The 21062-nt window shown below is 38.6% G+C and overlaps 1 protein-coding gene across 1 annotated transcript in view; it reads right to left on the bottom strand.

The window, feature by feature from the left end:
* Nucleotides 1–398: 398 nt before the first annotated feature.
* KCNH5 (potassium channel, voltage gated eag related subfamily H, member 5) overlaps nt 399–21062 on the bottom strand; it is a 258275-nt gene continuing 237611 nt past the window's right edge. The window contains exon 11 of the mRNA XM_005874040.2: nt 399–2274. Within this exon, the coding sequence (XP_005874102.1) occupies nt 1327–2274 (948 nt within the window). The 3' untranslated portion in view covers nt 399–1326. The remainder of the gene's footprint in view (nt 2275–21062) is intronic.

Below are 21062 nucleotides of genomic sequence, written 5' to 3'. Positions count from 1 at the left end.
TTCTAAGAGGATTTGTGACCCAAAAGACTCTGAAATTCAGTCTCTAGTACCCCCCTTTCCTAAGTGGTCTGCGTGAGCCACAGGAGTCTATGAACTCAGCAGAAGTCCAGCAGTAGAACTGTGTGCAAAAAAGCTGTAGAAAACTGTAACCAGAATAAAATTATAGAAAAGCAGTTATCTGAGTTGAGCAATTTAACCTCTACTTCTTAATTGTTTCTGGGTTTTTTAACCACATTTCATGTGTTATTGCTACACACAGAATCATGTGTGAGCAATTCCGTACCTGTGTCTCATCCCTCCTAAGTGATAGATAAGCTACAAAACTTGTCTGTTTTACATTCTTTTTTATTTATGTCATTATAGGTAAAATTTTGATATAATTACTTAAATGTTTTTTGTTTGTTTCTTTCTTTGTGAAGAGCCTTTTAACTTCGCCCTTGAACAAGTTTTAGAAACACAACTTTAGAGCATCCATCACCTTCATCTCTAACAGGAATGGTTAAAAGGCCCTTGTACCCTGTGGTGCAGTATTTCTATAATAATATACACTATATTAAGAGTTTTGTGTTTATGGGGTTGATAAAATCAGCTTACAAGATGGCAGCTGTTCTCCAAGATGGAGGGGATAGGGATTTCCTTACATAGAAGTTAATGATTACTATCTAAGTATAATGTTGAAAAAGAAGAGGTATAGTTGAGCAAAAATGCAATTCATGCACAAAACCCATAGCAATAAATTTTCAATACCCCACACTGCTATCTGACTCAGGCAACAAAACAGTCCTTTAAATGGAGAAAACATTGCCTCTTGGGGAAAAATAACCTAACACTCAGTTACAGAAAAATAACCTAAGGAAAGAGATCATAAAATGGTACTAACAGTTTACAAAGTTGAACTCTTCCTTGGCATTAATCTATAATTTTAACTCAACAGAACAGTGAGGAAATGACAGTGCAGTCTACTCAGCCTGAGATCAAATTTGTCATGGCAACACTGGCAGGTTGGACCCTGATTCTTCAAATATTACATTGCCTTAATTAACAAAAATCATACTTTTTTAAATTACAGAATAGAGATTATAAAGAAAAGTAAAGTGTGCATGCAGTCAACTGCATAATGTACAAGCAATATCTATGTTTTTAATAATCATCTTTGGCAGGCCAGAATCCAGCTGGACATGCAATATTTACATATCAAAATCCATATTGTGTTCATCATATTGAAAGCAAGTGAAAATATATATGTATATACTGTATATACACATTCTGTATATAGATGTATATACTGTCTTTAAGATATTAACAAATATATATGTATAATATATATTAAAAGTGGATTTCACCTTTATCAGATTCAGGTGACTCAGGCCTGGAAACACTAAAAATATCCTGACATGGTATTTGGGGAGGTACTTGGAGTGGCGTTGGGGATTCCGGAGAAGAGGTCTGGGGCGCACTTTTTTCTGAGAGTATTTTTAAAATTTCTGCCACCTGCTTCTCCAGGGCAGTCATTCTGCAACTTAGCAGCTGAATGTCCTCCTTGAGTTCGTGTTTGACTTCCTGCAGTGTGGTCTGTAAGGCTTGCTCGGGGATGGGATAAAAGGGGTGCTTGGCATCAGCCTGAATGGGGCTGTGCTCCAGCGGACTTCGCACCTCACCAGCCTTATCCAAACGAAGGTCACTTTTTGTAATCCCACTGTCACAAGAATCTGTCTTCCTTAATGGATTTTTGGTCACACTGTTCTCTGAGTCGCTGCCCTTGGGGTCCTCTGACAATAGCCCCATAGACTCGGCTTTAGTGACATTATTCCAGTCTTCCTTTTTCTCCTCATGGGTTCCCATGTGATTCTTGAGTCGCAGCCACCCTTTCCCATTTCCGTTCTTCATTCTTATGGGGCTGTTGACTTTGAGACATTTGGGGTCAGCACCGCCATTGGGCTTGAGCTCCATGGCATCACGGTTGTTCTGCTTGAGGGACTCGCTTGTTCTCACGAAGGCCAGAGATGTCTGAATGGGTGTGATCTGTGACACCGTGACCACACTGGTGCCGGTGATGGAGGCTCCATTCTGTAAGGAGCGGCTCTCTACCTGGAGCTGGTTCCGATCGGGGTCGCTCTGCGAGGAGCCCTGATTCCGCAGCTCCTTCTGCTGCTTGAACTTCTGGAAGAGCTTTCTGACCGGGTGATCCACGGGGATGCTGAGCGTGACTTCATTCTTCTGCCTGAGGCGCTCCTCCTCCTCCTTCTTCACATCACTGATTTTACGGAAAATGATCTGTGGTGGGGCAGAGATATTGAAAACATGATAAAAAACAAATGAATTTATAATTGTGTGACAGCATACAGATGTGCTTGGTTTTACAGAGGAAACCCTCAAACATAGGGAAAGGTCATTTCTGAATGGAAAAAAATATTCCCATACTATTTAATACAAGCAGTGTGCTTAAAACTCAACATAGGGCAGTTGACTAAGATTACTTAGCTTACTTAATTCTGGGTGAATGTAGTGAAGAAACAACTGAATACAGATACTGCCTTTCTAGTTCATGTTCCTATTTAATGGAAAATATATTAGTATATGCTATACTAAATATGTTAGTATATGCATATGTGTATATACATATATGAGTAAAGAAATATATATTTATCTCTTAAATTTATGTGTAATATGTCACTGTTTTTGTATGATATATATATATCCTATATAATAAAGAGCTAATATGCAAATGGTCATCACACCCTCATGCCCTCGTGACAGGGCCGAGGGACCTGAGGCTGCACCCCCCACCCTGCAGGGCTTGATGGAGCTGGGGCCGGCCTGGTCTGGGTCTTGCATGATTTCAAGGCCCATGTGGGTGGCGGTGACTTGACTCTGGGTTCCCACAGCGCGCCCCAGACTCTGACAGGAGAGAGATTTTCATATACATTTTACTAATTTTCTTTCATCTATGATACTTCTATTATAGAGAAAGGGCAAGTAGCAATATTAAAATATTTCCTCTAATTAATTCCCTTTTCATGTGCACAAATTTCATACACCGGGCCACTAGTGTATGTATGTGTGTGTGTGTGTGTGTGTGTGTGTGTGTGTGTGTGTATACATACATACTGCTATATATACATACATACATACAGTGGGGCCTTGACTTACGAGTGTCCCGACGAACGAGTTTTTCGAGATACGAGCTGTCTCTCGGCCGATTTTTTGCTTTGAGTTGCGAGCTAAAATTCGGGTTATGAGCCAGCTTCAGATACCCCATGGCTAGTTGGCGCAGCGAATGTCACAGTGAATGCCACAACATCAGCTCAGCATCACGTGTCTCACTCGTTCACTTTAAGATTTGACATACGAGTAATTTGAGTTACAAGCTCCGTCACGGAACGAATTAAACTCGTAAGTCAAGGCCCCACTGTATATGATTCAAAACTACTTTAATACCATCCCCTGTTTAAGGGTCAAATAGTAAGATTTCCAGGGTTTAAAAGTACTGGAAAGTTAGACAGGTTATCCACAAAGGACATGGGTTGGGCATAAGGAAGGAGTAAATGTATTCATATGGCTCCAGAAGGCAGAACTTGGATCTACTAAAAAAAAAATTCTGGAAGGTAAATATCACCTGAATAAATACACTTAATTTCAAGCTGCTATCTATTAATTGAATAATTTGAAAACTCGTGATCCTCACACTACTAACATATGCAAACAGAAGTAAGAACTTTGTCCAGGTGAGACTTTCACTGAGTGGGAAGTTGGAATCTTCAAATTCCAATATTTTTTTTACATTTTAAACATAAACTTAAATATATAGTACATGTGATGTTAGATGCATATCCATAAATAAATAAGCAAACTTTCATGAAAAATATCTATTTTAAAAATAATACTGGGAATGTATAATTCCAAGAAAAATAAAAAATAGTAAACTATATAGGACATTACCACTTATATTATCAGAGTTAGAAGTGAATTTAATAGTGTAAGATTTTTTGCTGAAGAACAAAATAACTGCAGGAGAAGGCTGTAAGGAAAATTCAAAAGGAAGTGAGATGAAGTGCTTTCAGAATCAGACAATTTTATGATAATAGCAAAATAACTTACCTCCATCACCTCCTCTGATTTAGTTGTTGGTTAGATTAGAAATATATGAGAAGTACAGAGTCCCTGGCATATGAAAGACACTCAAAAAAAATGTTGGTTCTCTCCCTTGAACTCTCATAAAACACTTTGTATTTGAAACCATTTTCATCACTTCTTGAAGATTCAGCAGTTTCCAGGAGTAACACATAATCATTAATTTTATAGCAGAAACCAATACTAATGATGGTCACTGTTAACAGAAAAGTCAGGGAGATAGCACTTCTCTAAGCGCACATTTTAAAAATTGAGATTAAGGCACTAAAAACAGCCTATCATGTACTAATCATTGGAAATTTAAAATAAATATTTTCTAAATTTAATAACTGTCTGCAAAGACCAGCATATTTTTCCCATTCTAGAGGCATTTTTTTTAAAAAGATGCAATACTAATCTCCAAGTCTGCTATCAAAGCTCCAACCGTGTACTTAGAGGTTTTTCAAAGGGCTGACATGTTTCTTACACTTCCTAAATAAACAGAGCTTGTCCTAAGACTTTAAGATATTAACACTCTTTGGGACCAGACAGATCCAAACATGGAAACATAGATACTTTTCCTGTTTCATCCCCTATCACCGAAAATGTACTCACTTTGGGTCTATGAACTCACGTGAGGAGACCGATGCAAATAGCTGGCCACATCCTCCTTCACACTCAATTCCTGCCTTTTTTGTTTATTTGTTTTAAAGGCTGTTACTTAGCCTTTGATAGACATAGCCTTGATGCAACAGCCTTCCCCTTTGGGAAAAAAGGATCTATTTCAAACTCTCAGTGGAGCAGGGTAGGTAGGTGCCTGACACAGGGATGCCAAATAAAATGCAGGATATTCTTGCAATATTTAGGACATACTTATACTAAAAAATGTGTACACTATTTATTTGGATCAGACATATTTATACTTTAAAAACTATTTATTGTTTACTTGAAATTTAAATTTAACTGGGTGGTCCTTTGTTTTTTGTTTGTTTTGGTTTTTTTGCTCAATGTAATGTCCTACCCAAGCTACAGAATTTGAACTGGAGCCTCACTGAAAACAATAACACTTAGATTGGATCAACTATTTACCATTATCAGGCTTTTAAAACAAAATTAACTTTAAAAAACATTATTGGATTAGATGAAGTTGGTTAAAGGAGACTGAATTTATCTTGTATATTTGGACTGCAGAAGAGAAATTGTGACTAATTGAGAAATAGTTATAAGAAGTTTACATATAACAAAGAGATTGTCTACACATTTATTTTCTAATTTAACTTTCGTAACTACTCTGTGCAATAAGTCCTAGTATTCTCACGTTAGAGAAGAGCAAACTAAGGCACAGAAAGTTTGAGTGGTTTGCCTGTGGTCACACAACTAGTAAGTGACCAGGATTCAAATCCAAGGAGCCGGATTCCAAACAGTTTGCTCTTCATTACATCTCTCAGGGTAACGCTGACACTTCCTTCTGGACCTTGTGAAAACCCAGATAGTTAAGTGGATGAAATAGGGAGTTTCACACCCAACAGGTAATGCGTCACAAAGCATTCGCCATGGAGAACCAACCCTGTGCTTGCTGAGTAACTGATACCCTTGACAAAAAAGCTGAAGAGAGGCTTAAAGGAGACGGTCTCTAAACTCTCCTCACTCTCCAAGGCAGACAGGAGGCTTGCTTACTCTCCCAGCAGTCAAAATACATGCCACCATTTGTAGCTTCTTGTTCCCTTCATGGAAGCCCTTGTATTTTCTTTTAACTTGCTTCAACATATATTACATTTATTACATTTATGAAAGGCGGGGAGTGGAGAGGGTCAAAGAATGTGGTTTTCCCTATACTCTCATACCATCTTTGGTAATGTTATTGGCTAGTTAATAATATTAATAACAGAAAGAGAGCAAAGGAAAGGCCAGACATTATAATCATGGTCATCTGGGCAGCTTCACCAGGAAGCTTCAACTTCACACTCCCCAGGGAACCACCAGTCCATTCCCTGCAGATCACTGGGGGACAGAGTCCAACAAAGCAGGAAATGGGTGCATGTACAGTGAAGTAGGGATGAAGTATGGAAGGTGCTTGTCTGTCTGTCTAATCTGGGAAGAAGATACTTGGCTAGGGAGACAGAGCCACTGCAAGAGTGTGAAATCTTGAAGGGTTAACTGGTCAAGCCCTGGTCATAATCCCCAGACAAAGGAGTTCCCTCTATCTCTTGCTTCTTGTTCCCTATTGCACCCTCTTGCTCCATGACCTGCACCCACCATGTGCTCTTAAGCAGCTACACAGCTCATGACCAGGTGAACCCCATAAACAATGGACTGCAGCTGGGACACAATCTAAACTAGCCAGATGCTGGACTAAACTGGACTTTAATATGGAGCGGAGACTCTGGATCTTAATTCTAGTCCTGCTGAAGACAAGACTGGACTTTTTCCATGGCAGATGGAGGGAAATAGGACATTGGAAAGCCAGGGGCTTAATTCCACAGGAATAAAGTTCACTTGTCCTTGCAACATCGCAGGAACTCTACTTCCACGGGTAACAGGTGGGGACGCAGATAACACTAATACCTAGATTCATTTGTTTATGGGGACAGGGACCTTTGTTTTGTTAACTTCTATATCTCTAATGCCCACAACAGTGTCTGTTACCTTGAAAGACCTCAATAAATAAATGTTATTTATCAAATCAATAACCTTTTCATACATTCAGCAAATATGTTTGTGATCAGTTTACGAATCAAAAGTATTACAAACAGGAAGACTGTTTTATAATTCTTTTATTATTTTGCACTCTTAGTCTAAACAATAAATCAATGCTATATGTATTATAATTCAGGGGTGGGGAGTGTCCAGCCCACTGGCATATAAGGCCCAGGAAATCATTCAGTCTGGCCCTGCCAAAGCATTAAGGGTGAGTTAATTAAATGTTTGACCAAATATAACAGGTTAATTTTTAAGTTGATAATTTTGTATGGCCCGTGAATGATGTTATAAATATCCAAATGGCCCTTGGCAGAGAAAAGGTTCCCCACCCCTGTAATTGATCATAATGCCAGCCCACCCCTATCTCCTCAGTTGGAAGCCAGGTCCAGAGCTTCAACCCACAAATCAGTCTTTAAAGAACCTGAGTCAGAACAGTTTCATTGTGAGGATGTAATAACACCCATTAAGAACTTATTTTCCAGCTGATGGCAATACGACACTTCCTTAATGTGAGGTAAGAGAATATAAGCACTAAAATTAAAAACAAAGAAACAGATAAAAAGATTTTATCGTGTTTAAGGATTAAAGACTAATAATCTACTGAGGTGACACCACCACTTGATCCATGTCTTATCTGTAAAGTATAATAGCTTTGTGTTCTGTCTTGTTACAAAGAATGCATTATGTCACAAATAATAAAATAAAACAGCAGGGATGCCTAAAGTAATTCATTATATTTCAAAAACATTAAAAGTAATAGGCCCTCTCTATAAACCCTCATAGTTTTGAAGATAACTTTATGACCCTTAACTCTAAATTTGAATAACAATGTATTTTTATTACTAAGGAGCTACATTTCATCATAAAAATAGCATGGCAATTATTCTACATTACCATTACGAGCATTCTCAAATATATTCTGCAAAATCTTTCCTTTTAAGAGGTGCCTTTTACTTTTAACTATTTAATCATGCATATAATAAAATGGTTCAACTTAGTAACAGAATGGAAGATTGATACATTTTATTTTGTTAAACACCTAAAAAATAGCATGTTCCTATTTGGATTTTTTAAAAAATCTGCATGCTACTCTTTGGAAGTTGGAAGAATCTGCAAACTTATTAATTAAGAATTTTCATAATCCAATTGATTCTTATATGGGCACGGTGTCATACAGAAGTAAAATGTTCCCTGTTAATTCAATACATTAGCTATATAAATTGTACACAATCATTACCTGGAAATGATAATGATTTATTTCTAGAAAACAAAAACAACCCACCCCCCAAAAAATAGTTTTTAAAAATGTTAAAAGATCTGAATGAAGTTCATAGAAAAGCAACGTAAATGAATTAAACCATGTAAAAGAAAAAATGTATATGCATGATTATCAATGTGGTGTTGAAAGAAACCAGCCTTTAAAAATCCAATTTTGAGATCAACCAAAGGATTTGTATGCATGCATATGAGCATAACCAATGGACACAGACAGTAGGGGGGTGAGGGCATGTGCTAGGGGGTGGGAGTGGCTGGGGAGAGGTCAGTGGGGAAAAAAGGAGACATATCTAATACTTTCAACAATAAAGAATTTAAGTTTAAAAAATATCCAATATTCGTTGTTTTCTCAGAGGCTTTTCACTTGATGTACTCTGTCTCGTCTCCCCTCCCCTCATCACCACCACCAATGGCAAATTAAATAGCTGATGAACACGACAAAAAATTGAGGGCAAATTTAAAAAAGAAAAGTCATGAATCAGGCTGATTCCTGTCACACATCTATTGGTAGGATGCACAATAGCATGTACTATTCCTATGATCTGAGAGGTTTATTTCATTTAAGCTTTTCTTCTCCGTGCTTCATTATGTTCTGTGAAGCCCATGCTGGAAGGTTTAATTTATTTAAATGATAAAAGCTTCTAAAACTTAACAGGGAACATGGCCAACTGAGCTTTCCATTTCAAAAGTAGGACATTTGATTATAAAAGTGATATCAAAATGGAGTAAATTGAATGTGTACTGAACTTTGAAATCCCATAAAGGCCAGGGAGAAAAAAAAGGTTAGAATAATTTGTTTAATGACATAGATTCAGTGGTTTATAATTTGAAGGAGGATAGCAGCGGTGTTTTCTCTCAAATGGCCCATCGCCTTCTGGATCTGTGAGTCTGGGGAATTGACTATGAATTTATAGGGGCATGTGATCAAGCAGCTGCTCCTGTTCATCTGACTCATGGGGTCTAGTTGGTTTGATTCTTTGTTTCTTTTTACTATTTCTATAAACTTAGTCACTAATCCTAACTCTAGTCCTTTCACTCCATTCCAACCTGAACTAATACAATAAAGACTTATATTTATTAAACACACGGTCATATCCAGATCAGAGGCTATAAGCTCTTTCTAACAAAGGCCACAGTGATGGAGCCGTGGCTGATGGCCATTCAACAAATTGAGGTGTGAAGGAAGAGTCAGGATGGCTCATCAAACTGTCTTGAAATATGGTGGCCTTGCTTTACTTAGGCCACTCCTACATCTTTAAGCTCTCCACAGGCAAGTGTAACTGCAAAACCACCTCAAACAGGAAAGGAGCAAGGGAAGACCAAAGAGTATAGGCATGCCATGTCTACAGCTTTACCACTTAGTGCATTTAACACTCTCCAAGTCTGTTCCCTGCTGATTGATGGGGGAAGGGAATGGGCAAAGGCAGTTTAGATGGATGCCCAGGAAGGTGCCTACCTGTCTGCCAGTCATACCTGGGAACAAATTAGTGGTCAGAATGGCTGTGGCCACTGCAAGCAAGAGAAACCTAAATAATTAAACTTCCAAACAAAGGAAGTTTGCTCCCTCTCTCTCTCTCTTACACACAGGCCCTGGGTCCTCTTGGGACTCCTGTCACAGAGGGCTGCTCTCCCGTGAGCCCACCTCATGCACAGCAAGTCTGTTCCCTGCTGATTGATGGGGAAAGGGAATGGGCAAAGGCAGTTTAGATGGATGCCCAGGAAGGTCTGAGTGACATGGGAAGGTGCCTACCTGTCTGCCAGTCATACCTGGGAACAAATTAGTGGTCAGAATGGGGTGGCCACTGCAAGCAAGAGCAACCTAAATAGTTAAACTTCCAAACAAAGGAAGTTTGCTCTCTCTCTCTCTCTCTCTTACCACAGGCCCTGGGTCCTCTTGGGACTCCTGTCACAGAGGGCTGATCTCCCGTGAGCCCACCTCACGCACAGCCATGTGGGACTCCTACAATGGATTCATGGACTAAACCTGGACTAAACACTAAGCTACAACTGGCTATAACATGGAACAGAAGCTCTGGATGCTGGTCCAACAGAACTGAAGGACTGGGGCATAACCAGACTGCGAACACCAGAACACTTTTAGAAGCAAAGGGTCCACTGTCCAGGGATCTCTTGGTGCTGGAGCCCCTTCCCATAAACAGACAAGCTCCAAGGTCTTCCAATGAAAACTTGCCCAGCCAGTGCTTCCACATACCTGTTCCCCCTAATTCCTTAAAAAATGCCCAGAACCCAGGAAACAGGTTATTAAATTGTGCTAGGCCATGTGGGACTCCTACAATGGATTCATGGACTAAACCTGGACTAAACACTAAGCTACAACTGGCTATAACATGGAACAGAAGCTCTGGATGCTGGTCCAACAGAACTGAAGGACTGGGGCATAACCAGACTGCGAACACCAGAACACTTTTAGAAGCAAAGGGTCCACTGTCCAGGGATCTCTTGGTGCTGGAGCCCCTTCCCATAAACAGACAAGCTCCAAGGTCTTCCAATGAAAACTTGCCCAGCCAGTGCTTCCACATACCTGTTCGCCCTAATTCCTTAAAAAAATGCCCAGAACCCAGGAAACAGGAGTTTAGGTTTAGAGCCATAGCTTTCCTGTTCTCCTTGCTTAGTGCTCTGCAAATAAAGTTACTAATTTCTCCACTGCAATTTTCGATGTTTAGGGTTTGACCCTGGTAAAATCAGGTAGATGAACTCTTTCTGTTTGGTAACAAAAATGATGTGTTAATAATGTCTAGTTCAGTTTCTTAGGTCCCAAATAAAATTTAAGGAATTAATTAATCAATGTGAAAAAGGAAGAAAAGGAGGTGAGTAGAGCAGGAGAGGGGAAGAAGAGAGGAAGGGAGGAGGGAAAGAAGGAAGGAAGGCACGCAGACAGAGAGGGAAGAAGGGGAAAAGGATGGAAGGAAGGAAAGAAAGAAGGAACAAAATGTATCACCCCGAAGGAAGGAAGGAAGGAAGGAAGGAAGGAAGGAAGGAAGGGAGGGAGGAAGGGCAGGAGGGAGGGAGGAAAAGGATGGAAGGAAGGAAAGAAAGAAGGAACAAAATGTTATCACCCCAAAATATGTTTTTTTGGCATAAGGACTATCTTGAGCTGGTTGTTTTAAGAAACAGCAGGAACAGGAGAAGTTCTGAAAATGGAGAAGTGATCCTTTTATAAGAGACATTTCAATTTATAAGTGAAATCTCTTCTTGTAAGAGTATCTCCCTCTTTGTAGGAGGAAGAGAAAGATGATTCTAAATCTCTAGAAACTCTTTATCAATGGAAAGGCATTGATCTAAATCTAAATAACAACTTACCCTTGTTTACTGTGCTTTTCTAGGTACCCCCCACCCCCAGCAATAACTGGCCTCCCCACTTCCCCAGCATTTTCTTTTTGTTGTTAGCTGGAAATGTTATTTAAGGAGGTATACATGTATACAGGAGGTATACTTGTTATTAGACTTTTATTTTTCTCCTGTTAATATGTCATTTATTTTTAGCCAAGAAGGGTAGAAGGAAAATTATTATTCACTTCCTCCCCCACAGAAGGAAGAAAAGAAGAAAGGGAGAAACGTAATACTTTTTTGATTTTGCTAATGTGGATAAAGTTGGTTAGTAAGATGCAAACGCAGAACATTGTAGAATTACTGATACAATCCCTGAATTTACTAATGAAATGTTCTAGGCCACATTTTCCTTTACCATATAAAAGTTCATTAAAATGAATTCTCCAGGCTACCATAAATATGAAACTATATTTTTCATAAGAAATGAAACATAGATTACAAACTCCATTACTGAGTTTAGCATAACTGGAATAGAGTTGATCATTATATGTTTCCATTACTAGAGGTTTTTCATTTAAAAAGTAATAAAAGAAGGAAGACAAAGTCAGCTATAGTAAAGAAATACCAAGTGTTATTTAAACAGAAATTAATAAATGTTGGCATGCTATTGAAAAGTTGGAACCCTTACATATTGCTGGAAGGAATATAAAATGGTCCAGCCTCATGTAGAAAACAGCTCAGCAATTTCTCAAAAGGTTAAACATAGAGTAACCAAATGACCCAGCAATTCCATTCCTAGGTATATATTTAAGAGAAATGAAAACATACAGAGACATAAAAACTTGTATATAAATGTTCACAGCAGCATTATGCATGATAGCCAAAAAGTAAAAACAACCCAAATATCCATTAACTGATGAATCAAATGTGATATATCCATACAATGAAATATTATTCAGACATTAAAAGGAATGAAGTTCTGATACATGGTACAACATGGATGAACCTTGAAAACATTATGTTAAGGGAAAGAAACCTGACACAAAAGGTCACATATTGTATGGTTTCACTTATGTGAAATGGCCAGAATAGGCAAATTTAGTTAGAAAGTATATGAATAGTTTCCAGGGATGGGGTGGAGGGGTAGTAGAAAATAGTGAATGAATATTAATGGGTATGGGATTTCTTTGGGGAGAACGTTATGGAATTAGATAACGGTGATAGTTGCACAACTTTGTGAATATACAAAGAAACAATGAATTTTATATTTTAAAATGGGCAATTGTATGGCGAGTGAATTATATCTCAATAAAAACCAAGCAGGGCCCAGCTGGTGTTGCTTGGTGGTTGAGGGTTGATCTATGAACCAGGAGGTCATGGTTTGATTCCTGGTTAGGTCACATGCCCGGGTTTCGGGCTCAATCCCCAGTAGGATGCGTGCAGGAGGCAGCCAATCAATGATTCTCTCCCATCATTGATGTTTCTCTCTCTCTCTCTCTCTCTCTCTCTCTCTCTCTCTCTCTCTCTCCCTTCCTTTCTGAAATCAATAAAAATATATTTAAAACAGAAATAAGCAGGGCTCCCTATTCAAAGTTATGAATTTCACGATAGTAACAGCAGAGCATTAAACCAGGAGCAGGGCACTTCTCAGGGCATGGCCCTGTACAGCTGCACAGGCTGAGCATCCAGGAAGCCCCCTGCTAGGAGGCTTTCTCTTAATGCCCCCGGTGGAATTGGGTCCAGTGTATTCTACAGCACCTACCCCGTGACACTTATTAATGGTGAGATGCAGCAGCAAACAAGATATTCATTCACATTATATTTGTTAAACACCTACCATGATCCACTCTCTGATTTGGAGTTAGGTAGACATCAGTAAACAAAACAAAACCCTTTAGATATTTCTTATAATGTCAGAAGGTGATGTGAGCTACAAAGAAAAATAAAGTGTGTAAGGGCATAGAGAATAGCTGAGGGGTGAGGTCTCTATGAGGAAATAATATTGGAGCACAGATAGTCATGGAGTGAAGAAGCAGGTCATGCAGACAGCACGGGGAGAGGGGTCCCTCAGGTGAGAGAATGCTTCCTATATCTGAGAAACAGTAAGGAAGACAAAGTGGGTGCTAGTAAACGTGGAGAGAGTGATGGGAGAGGAGGTTGGGTAGGAGGCCAGACTCTGGATTTTAACATGAGGGAAAGGCATGGGAAAGGATCGCCCAGGCTGCTGTGGGGAAATAAGCTGTAAGGTGGGAAGGATAGAGTAACCCATTTGGGTTTTTTTTTTTTTTTTGCAAAATTCGTGTGAGACATAATGGTGACTTAGACCAGGGAGGCAGAAATAAAGGTAAGAAGTGGTCAGATTCTGGATTTATTTTGCCAGTAAAATTGACAAGGTTTGCTGATGGGCTCCATGAACAATTTGAGAGAAAAAGAGTAAATTTTTGAAGTCTATCTTTAGTCTAATAAGCAAAAGGATAAATAATAGTGCCATCTTCTGATGAGGAAGCCTGGAATGGTAATACACAAACTAGAAAGACAAGCTATCCACCCCCCGACCCCCGCTAGGTACACACAGATATATACCCCCATGCACAGTATACAACAGTGGGGCAGGCATAAAATAACTGACGAAACACTCCCATCAAAGGAGGCAGGGATCAATGGCTGAGAGGCTCAGCAGTCACTGGCCTAGAGCAGTGATGAAATGTGCCAGCCAGGCCTTGAAGGGCCCCCTTACAGGCAGTAGGGTAAATTCCTTTATTAGTCTCTCAGTCTGCTATCTGGGATTAGCTCTCTCATCCACTGTTCTCTGTGGCTCCTGATTCCATCTTTTTAGAGCATCTTTTTTTGTCCATATTATTCTATAGTCAGACCTGATACGGGGATTGAAGAGTTTGTCCTATTTCAGCTACTTCCTGTCTGTGCAAATTTGGGAGCCTAAGGTTTGGTTTTGGGCTCACATAGTGAAACAATTTCTTAAAACCACACTTGTGACACATTTGTAATACCTTAACCAATAAAGAAATTAAAGATAAAAAATAAATAAATAAAATACAAGTTTAAAAAAAACACACTTGTGATTTCTGTAGCAATATAATGCTCTCAGAAATTTTAGTCAGTTTCTGATCTATTTACAGTGAATTCCATATACTGCAACCTCACAAAGAGTTCTTTCTTAGACATAATTCTCAAGCCTGATTTAATCCTTTGTTTTCTTGGCCTCATGTCTCTGTCTCTGTCTCTCTCCATACTGGCAGCTACATTGATGCCACCAGGCTTGGTGGGAGATCACTTTCATTATCTGATCTTTGCTACAAAACTGAGTCTTAAAGCAGCGGTTGCCAACCGGTGGTCCACGGACCACTGGTGGTCTGTGAGGTCTGAAAGGTTGGCGACCGCTGCCTTAAAGGACTTTTCTGTGCAATGACTTTTCAATCTTATTTCCCACCCCACCCCCACCCCCATTCTTGATTCTTTTCCATATTTATTTATAAGCCAGCCAACCCTTGCCTGATGTCATCTTCTCATGGCTTACTAAATGTAACCAGTCCCAAACACCACTCATTAGTGATATTCTGCTTTCCATCATCTTTCAAAAGAGCCATAGCATTAGAAGGCCATCACAGACAGCAATTTTACCAAATGGTTTGTCACTGAAAATTACTTGTCTCCACCCTTCCAAGTCTGAAATATCAATTTCCTTACTTATTTTGCCTCCTGCTAAGTCAATACCACACATTTTAGAATAAATGGTGGCAGAGCCCCACTCTTGCTATGTAAGCTAATATATAGTAGCATTGCAATTGCCACCTACTTATTAGCATTTGCACATTTAGAATATCCTTTTTTCCTAAGTTCTCACCACAGAATTTTAGCACACTCAATTTCAAAGGAGCAAAACTGATAGAGAAAAGCATCATCATTTTACTTTGTTGGATATGTAAGAATACAGCCCCAATCCCATAAATGACCCATTAGACTACACTGTCATTGAGAACATAATTATTCTGGTCAGAGTAGCTATTAACTCCATCTTAGAATCATTGCAATAAAAACGCCAGAATTAGGGGAATTGCACTAAATATTTTCCTTGGATTATTTGCTCATTTAATTTGCACGATGATCCATTTTATAGATGAAAAAACCGAGGCTTAAAGAGATTTTAAAAACCTCCCCTCAGTCTATACAGCCAATGAATAACAAAGTGGGGTTTCCAACCTGGGTCTACTGGACTGAAAGACTGATTCCTGATCTAAATTCAAGAGAGATGCAAAGTATCTAAAGGATCAAAGGCCTGAGAGAAGGACATGAAATGAAAAAGGACGTTGAATCACTTTAATAATGGAATAAGCCAAAAGTCCTGACTCTAGGCTGGAAGTTTAACACACAGAGAGAGATGTATATATATGAATATGTAATGGGGCGCCAGCATGCAAGTAGAAAATAACATTATTTAACATTTGACAAAATTGATCCATTTTACAACCCACTTTAGCATAGTTATCTCATTTTCTCCCCACAACTCTATAAATCAGGCAGGGCCATTATGATAATCCCTATTTGACCGATGAGGGTCAGAAAAGTTATGTGACTTGCCTAAGCTCACTTAGCCAGCAAATGGCCACGCTGGGACTGAAATCTATTTCCTAATGGCCATTCCAATGTTCCTTCTGCTATTCCATGCCAGCACTCCGAATGCTATGTGTAATTTTGTCTTGTAGTTTACATTGCACTTTCAACTATATTACCTACTAGATCTCATGTGACACTATTCCTTTGTCCCCAGGTACACAGCTAACATGTGGCCTTAGCTTTCGCCTGGTAAGATAATTGTTGGGCCTCAAGGAAAACAATTACTCAGGTAGAGCAGTTATAATCCTTTTAAGGATTTTTTTTCATAATAAAAACAATTTCTGCAGCTTTTGTTTGCAAAACCAACTCTGACATATTTATTTTAAAATGTGTTACTTTTTGCATTTGATATCTAAAAAATAATGCAGCTTTTACTCAAGATCACATACAATTTCTTCACTGCTGAGAAATACAGGTTTTCTCTATTGGAGTATTATCTTTTAGACAGATTTAGAAATGTGTAGCTAGATAATAGATTACTTTTTCAATCTTTTACAGTTGGAATCAAATTTATACAAAAGGGAATAATTCTTGGGTATTTCTTCAGGTTGTGAAATTTGACAGCTGAAACTCAGAAGAGTTAAAGTGATTCGGCACTTCTATATACAATCAGTCATTCACAGCTGGACCTAGACCTTACTTTTCCTGGTTTCTAAATCCACTCTCCAGTTCCCTCATGACAAATTTAATTCTAGATCAAAATGTGCAGTAAGCCAGGCCGGTGTAGCTCAGTGGTTGAGCATCGACCTATGAACCGGGAGGTCACAGTTCGATTCCTGGTCAGGGCACATGCCCAGGGTTGCAGGCTCGATCCCCAGTAGGGGGCGTGCAGGAGGCAGCCGATCAGTGGTTCTCTCTCATCACTGATGTTTCTATTTCTTACTCCCTCTCCATTCCTCTCTGAAACCAATAAAAATGTATTTTTTTAAAAAAAATGTGCAGTGAAATGTTTTTGTAAAGTCTTGGGGCATCCGTTAGGAGGCAAGGATTTTAATATTTTCTCTGACATTGACCACCTGTATAAACTTGGCAAATCCAAGTAGCCCATCTACACATCAGGTGTGCTTAAAGATCTATTTAAGGTAAACCATTCTCTATTTTAACAGGATGATAGAGCTACTCCATGTAAAACAGACATCAATAGTTACATCTAACAAGTGGCATAAGGATAGCATATGTTCACCTGGGGCAGAAATCTCTCCTCTTTCATTCACCACTTGGATTTTTGAACTTCCATAGAAGCAAAATTAGCCATGCAAGTGACTTTTCCCTGTTTGGACCACCTCTACTCTACTCCAAATGAAGAATGTGTTCAATACATTTAGATAATGCAAAGTAGTGTATCATACACACTACTTGATGTTTAATTTAGAAAAAGGTTACTAGGAACAGAATTGGTGACTAGTGCCACTTCCAACTCGAAAACTTCCTTTGCAGGATCCTCTAGAATTGAGATTTAGAGTACCTAACAGAAAGAGCAATGAAGGGTCGTGTGGAGACTGGAATCCCAGTCATAGCCAGGGCTCTAAATCAGTTATGTTACCTTTGTGTGCAAGTCCCATAATATTTTTTACTTTAGTTCTTTTAAATGATGATGATGGTGTTAGACTTAGGTTTTCTTTCTTTTCAGCATTAACGTTCTTCAAATATATGAAATACAAGGTCAGTACCCAAAGCTAAAAAAAAAAACACAAAACACTTTGAAATAAGAGTCTACTTCATGCCCTTTAACTCATTCCTAACATAACTTCTTGCCAGATAATAACACACTTGCCTCATTTTACAGGTGTCAAAAATTCCTTTCATCAAACTCTACTGAGGCTTTTATGACCCTCAGTAACAAGTATAGATCTAGGATACATGTTGTTTGATTTTGCTTCTACTGGAGGCAACTGCTTCACATGCTGTGCTGAGAGATAATGAAAATGTGCTGCTAATTACCAGGGTTTTTGCTTCCAAACATTGCCGGCCAGAAATTGAACTGTAGTGTCTAGAGTTAAGAAGTAGCTAATAACTCTGTCCCTACAGTGCTGAACTGCAATTAGTTGTTCTAGTCAAAGTAGAGTATGAGAAGCTCTATGGCTGTTTCTTTAGTGTAGCAATTGCCAAGAGCTGGATCCTACAATTAAAAAAAAAGAGTGGAGCTGTTTAAATGACTGGGATCGGCCGGTACACCTGCCCACAAACATGCATAGGCATATGCACACAGCAAAGCCAGCAGAGGTCACAGAAGTCAAGCCTCAACAGGCATCACTGGGAAGTCTGATTAAAGAGATCTCAGCTCTGCACAGTATTGAAGCACAGTCTGTGAAAAAAAATTGTGAAAGCCTCAACAGGCATCACTGGGAAGTCTGATTAAAGAATATCAGCTCTGCACAGTATTGAAGCACAGACTGTGAAAAAATTGTGCATGAATACTTCACTTGAAACTTTCTATCCTATATAATAAAAAGCTAATATGCAAATCAACTGGACAGCAGAACGATCAGTTGCTATGACGTGCACTGACCACCAGGGGGCAGACGATCAATGCAGGAGCTGCCTCCTGGTGGTCAGTGCACTCCCACAACGGGAGCGTTGCCTAGCCAGAAGCCCTGAGCCAGCCAGGCTTATGGCTGGCGAGCGCAGCAGCGGTGGCAGGAGCTTCTTCCATCTCTGCGGCAGCGCTAAGGATGTCCAACTGATGCCTTAGGCCTGCTCTCCATGGTGGTCGGGCCTAAGCCATCAGTCAGACATCCCCCAAGGGCTCCCAGACTGTGAGAGGGTGCAGGCCAGGCTGAGGGACCCCCCATCCCAAGTGCACGAATTTCGTGCACCAGACCTCTAGTATAACTATAACCATGTAGTTGGCACCAAATCTAACATTTGTTAATTAAAACTTATGTATCTGTGATTTTTCTATTTGGAAGTATCTTTATATAGTCAAGACAGATCTCCTACAGTCATATTCTATTTATTATTAACTAGTTTTGTTAGTGTTGGGTAGAAGAACCTCATACTCCATATATTACCGTGATTGGAGGCACTGTCTTCTACTAACATAAATAACATAATATAGAGTAACTTGAGAAGAGTTTTTGCCCTGTTTCTTAGAAAGCACAAATTACATTAGCCCAGTTGATACTTCAGAGAGTTTTCGCTCCGAGGGAAAGGTAATCTCTGAGGAGAGAACTGACTATTTTCAGTTGAGGATCACATGATAAAAAAGAGAAAATATGAGAGTTCATAGTTGATTGAGGACATAAGGGTGGAAGGAGAGGGAATGTGAGAGTTCATATTTTTGAGGGTCAACTGAGCTCCAGGCACATACGAGGTGCAGATAACACAAAAATAAATGACTTAAATACATGCAGGGATATACCAGGTTTATGGTTTAGAAGACTAATGTTAAGATGGAAGAAATGATTCCCTAATTGATTAATTGATTGATTATAACAAATTTAAATCCTAGTAGAATCTTTTAAAGACCTTAACAAACTAATTCTACAATTTATATAAAAATGCAAAATGAGCACAACAGTTAAAGCAATACTAATTAAGAACAAAAAACTGACTTATACTGTTCATATTTTATTCTTAAAAATTATAGTAATTAAGATGGCTATAGTATTAGCATATGTCTTAATCCATTCAGGCTTCTATAACTGAATATTATAAACTTTGCGGCTCATGAACAACAGAAATTTATTTCTCAAAGTTATGGAAGTTGGCAAGTCCAAGATCAAGGCACTGGCAGATCTGGTGTCCTATATTTATCTCACACTATACACAAAAATCAACCACAAATAGACTGTAAATCCAATTGTGGAAGGTAAAAAACATAAACCTATCAAAAGAAAGTACAAGAGAAAAATCTTCAATACTTTGGAGTAAGAAAACATTTCTTAAACAGCAAACAAAAAGTGGCAATCATTCAGGAGAAAAAAGAGTAAGTGAAACTACATTAAAATTAAGACTTTTTATTCTTTGAGAAATATCATGAAGAGAACCAAAAGATAAGTTAGAGTGAAAGGAGATAAATGCAATACAAATACCCAATAGAGGACTCATATCCAAAATATAGAAAGGATTATTACAAATACTTAAGAACAAAGGGACAAGTCCAATAGAAAAAAATGAATATTTTATTTAAAAAATAATATATATATATATAGCTATTAAATATATGGAGCAGTGCTCATCTTAAGTAGCTGTCAAGGGATTATAATTTAAAACCACAAATGTGTTACCCTTACACACTCACTAAATAGTTAAAATGGAAAAGAAAACCACAAGTGTTAATGAGAATGCAGAAAAACTGAATACTCCTAAGATGCTGGTCAGTGTTCGAATTTATTCAACCATTTGGAAAACTGTTTTGTGAGCACCTAATAAAGCTAAGGATAAACAACACTCAAAAATTTCAATCGAGGGTATATAACCCCCCCCCAAAAAAAATTTGTACATATTGAAATAAAAAGACATCTGCAAAGATGTTGTAGTAACACTGTTCATAATAGCCTCAAATGGAAACCCAAATGTCTATCAAGAATAGAATGGATACGCTGAAATATGTATCCACTCAACAGAAACCACTACAACTAATATTAATGAACTACAACTACAGGCAACATGAGTGATTCCTACAAAAGTAATAGTAAGTGAAAGAAGATACAAATAAGTACATAATGTATAACTCAACTTATTTAATTCTAAAAATAAAAAAGAGGTAAAACTAAAGTGTTAAAAGGCAGAACAGTAGTTAAATCTTGGGGATTGGAGGGAATGGGCTTACATGTTTCCTGTACTGTTCTCAAGCTAGGTTACATGGATGGGTTCAGTTTATAAAACTCCTTCAAGCAGTACACTATGGCTTATATACTTTGCAATGTATGAGCTTTATTTCAATTAAATTTTACTTTATAAATAAGACCTTGTCCCACCCTCAAGGATGTAGCAGGAGTAGACCCTTTCACTAGTATGTTACTACAATGCAATGGGGGTAATTCAGTGTATTGTAATTCATCAAAGATTTATGGGAGCCGCTCCCTACAGGCTTATAGATACTGAGAATA

The sequence above is a fragment of the Myotis brandtii genome, unplaced genomic scaffold, assembly GCF_000412655.1.
Source record: "Myotis brandtii unplaced genomic scaffold, ASM41265v1 scaffold423, whole genome shotgun sequence".
Classification (NCBI taxonomy): Eukaryota; Metazoa; Chordata; class Mammalia; order Chiroptera; family Vespertilionidae; genus Myotis; species Myotis brandtii.
Note: the sequence above shows the minus strand (reverse complement) of the source record. Positions and strands in the feature narration are given on the sequence as shown.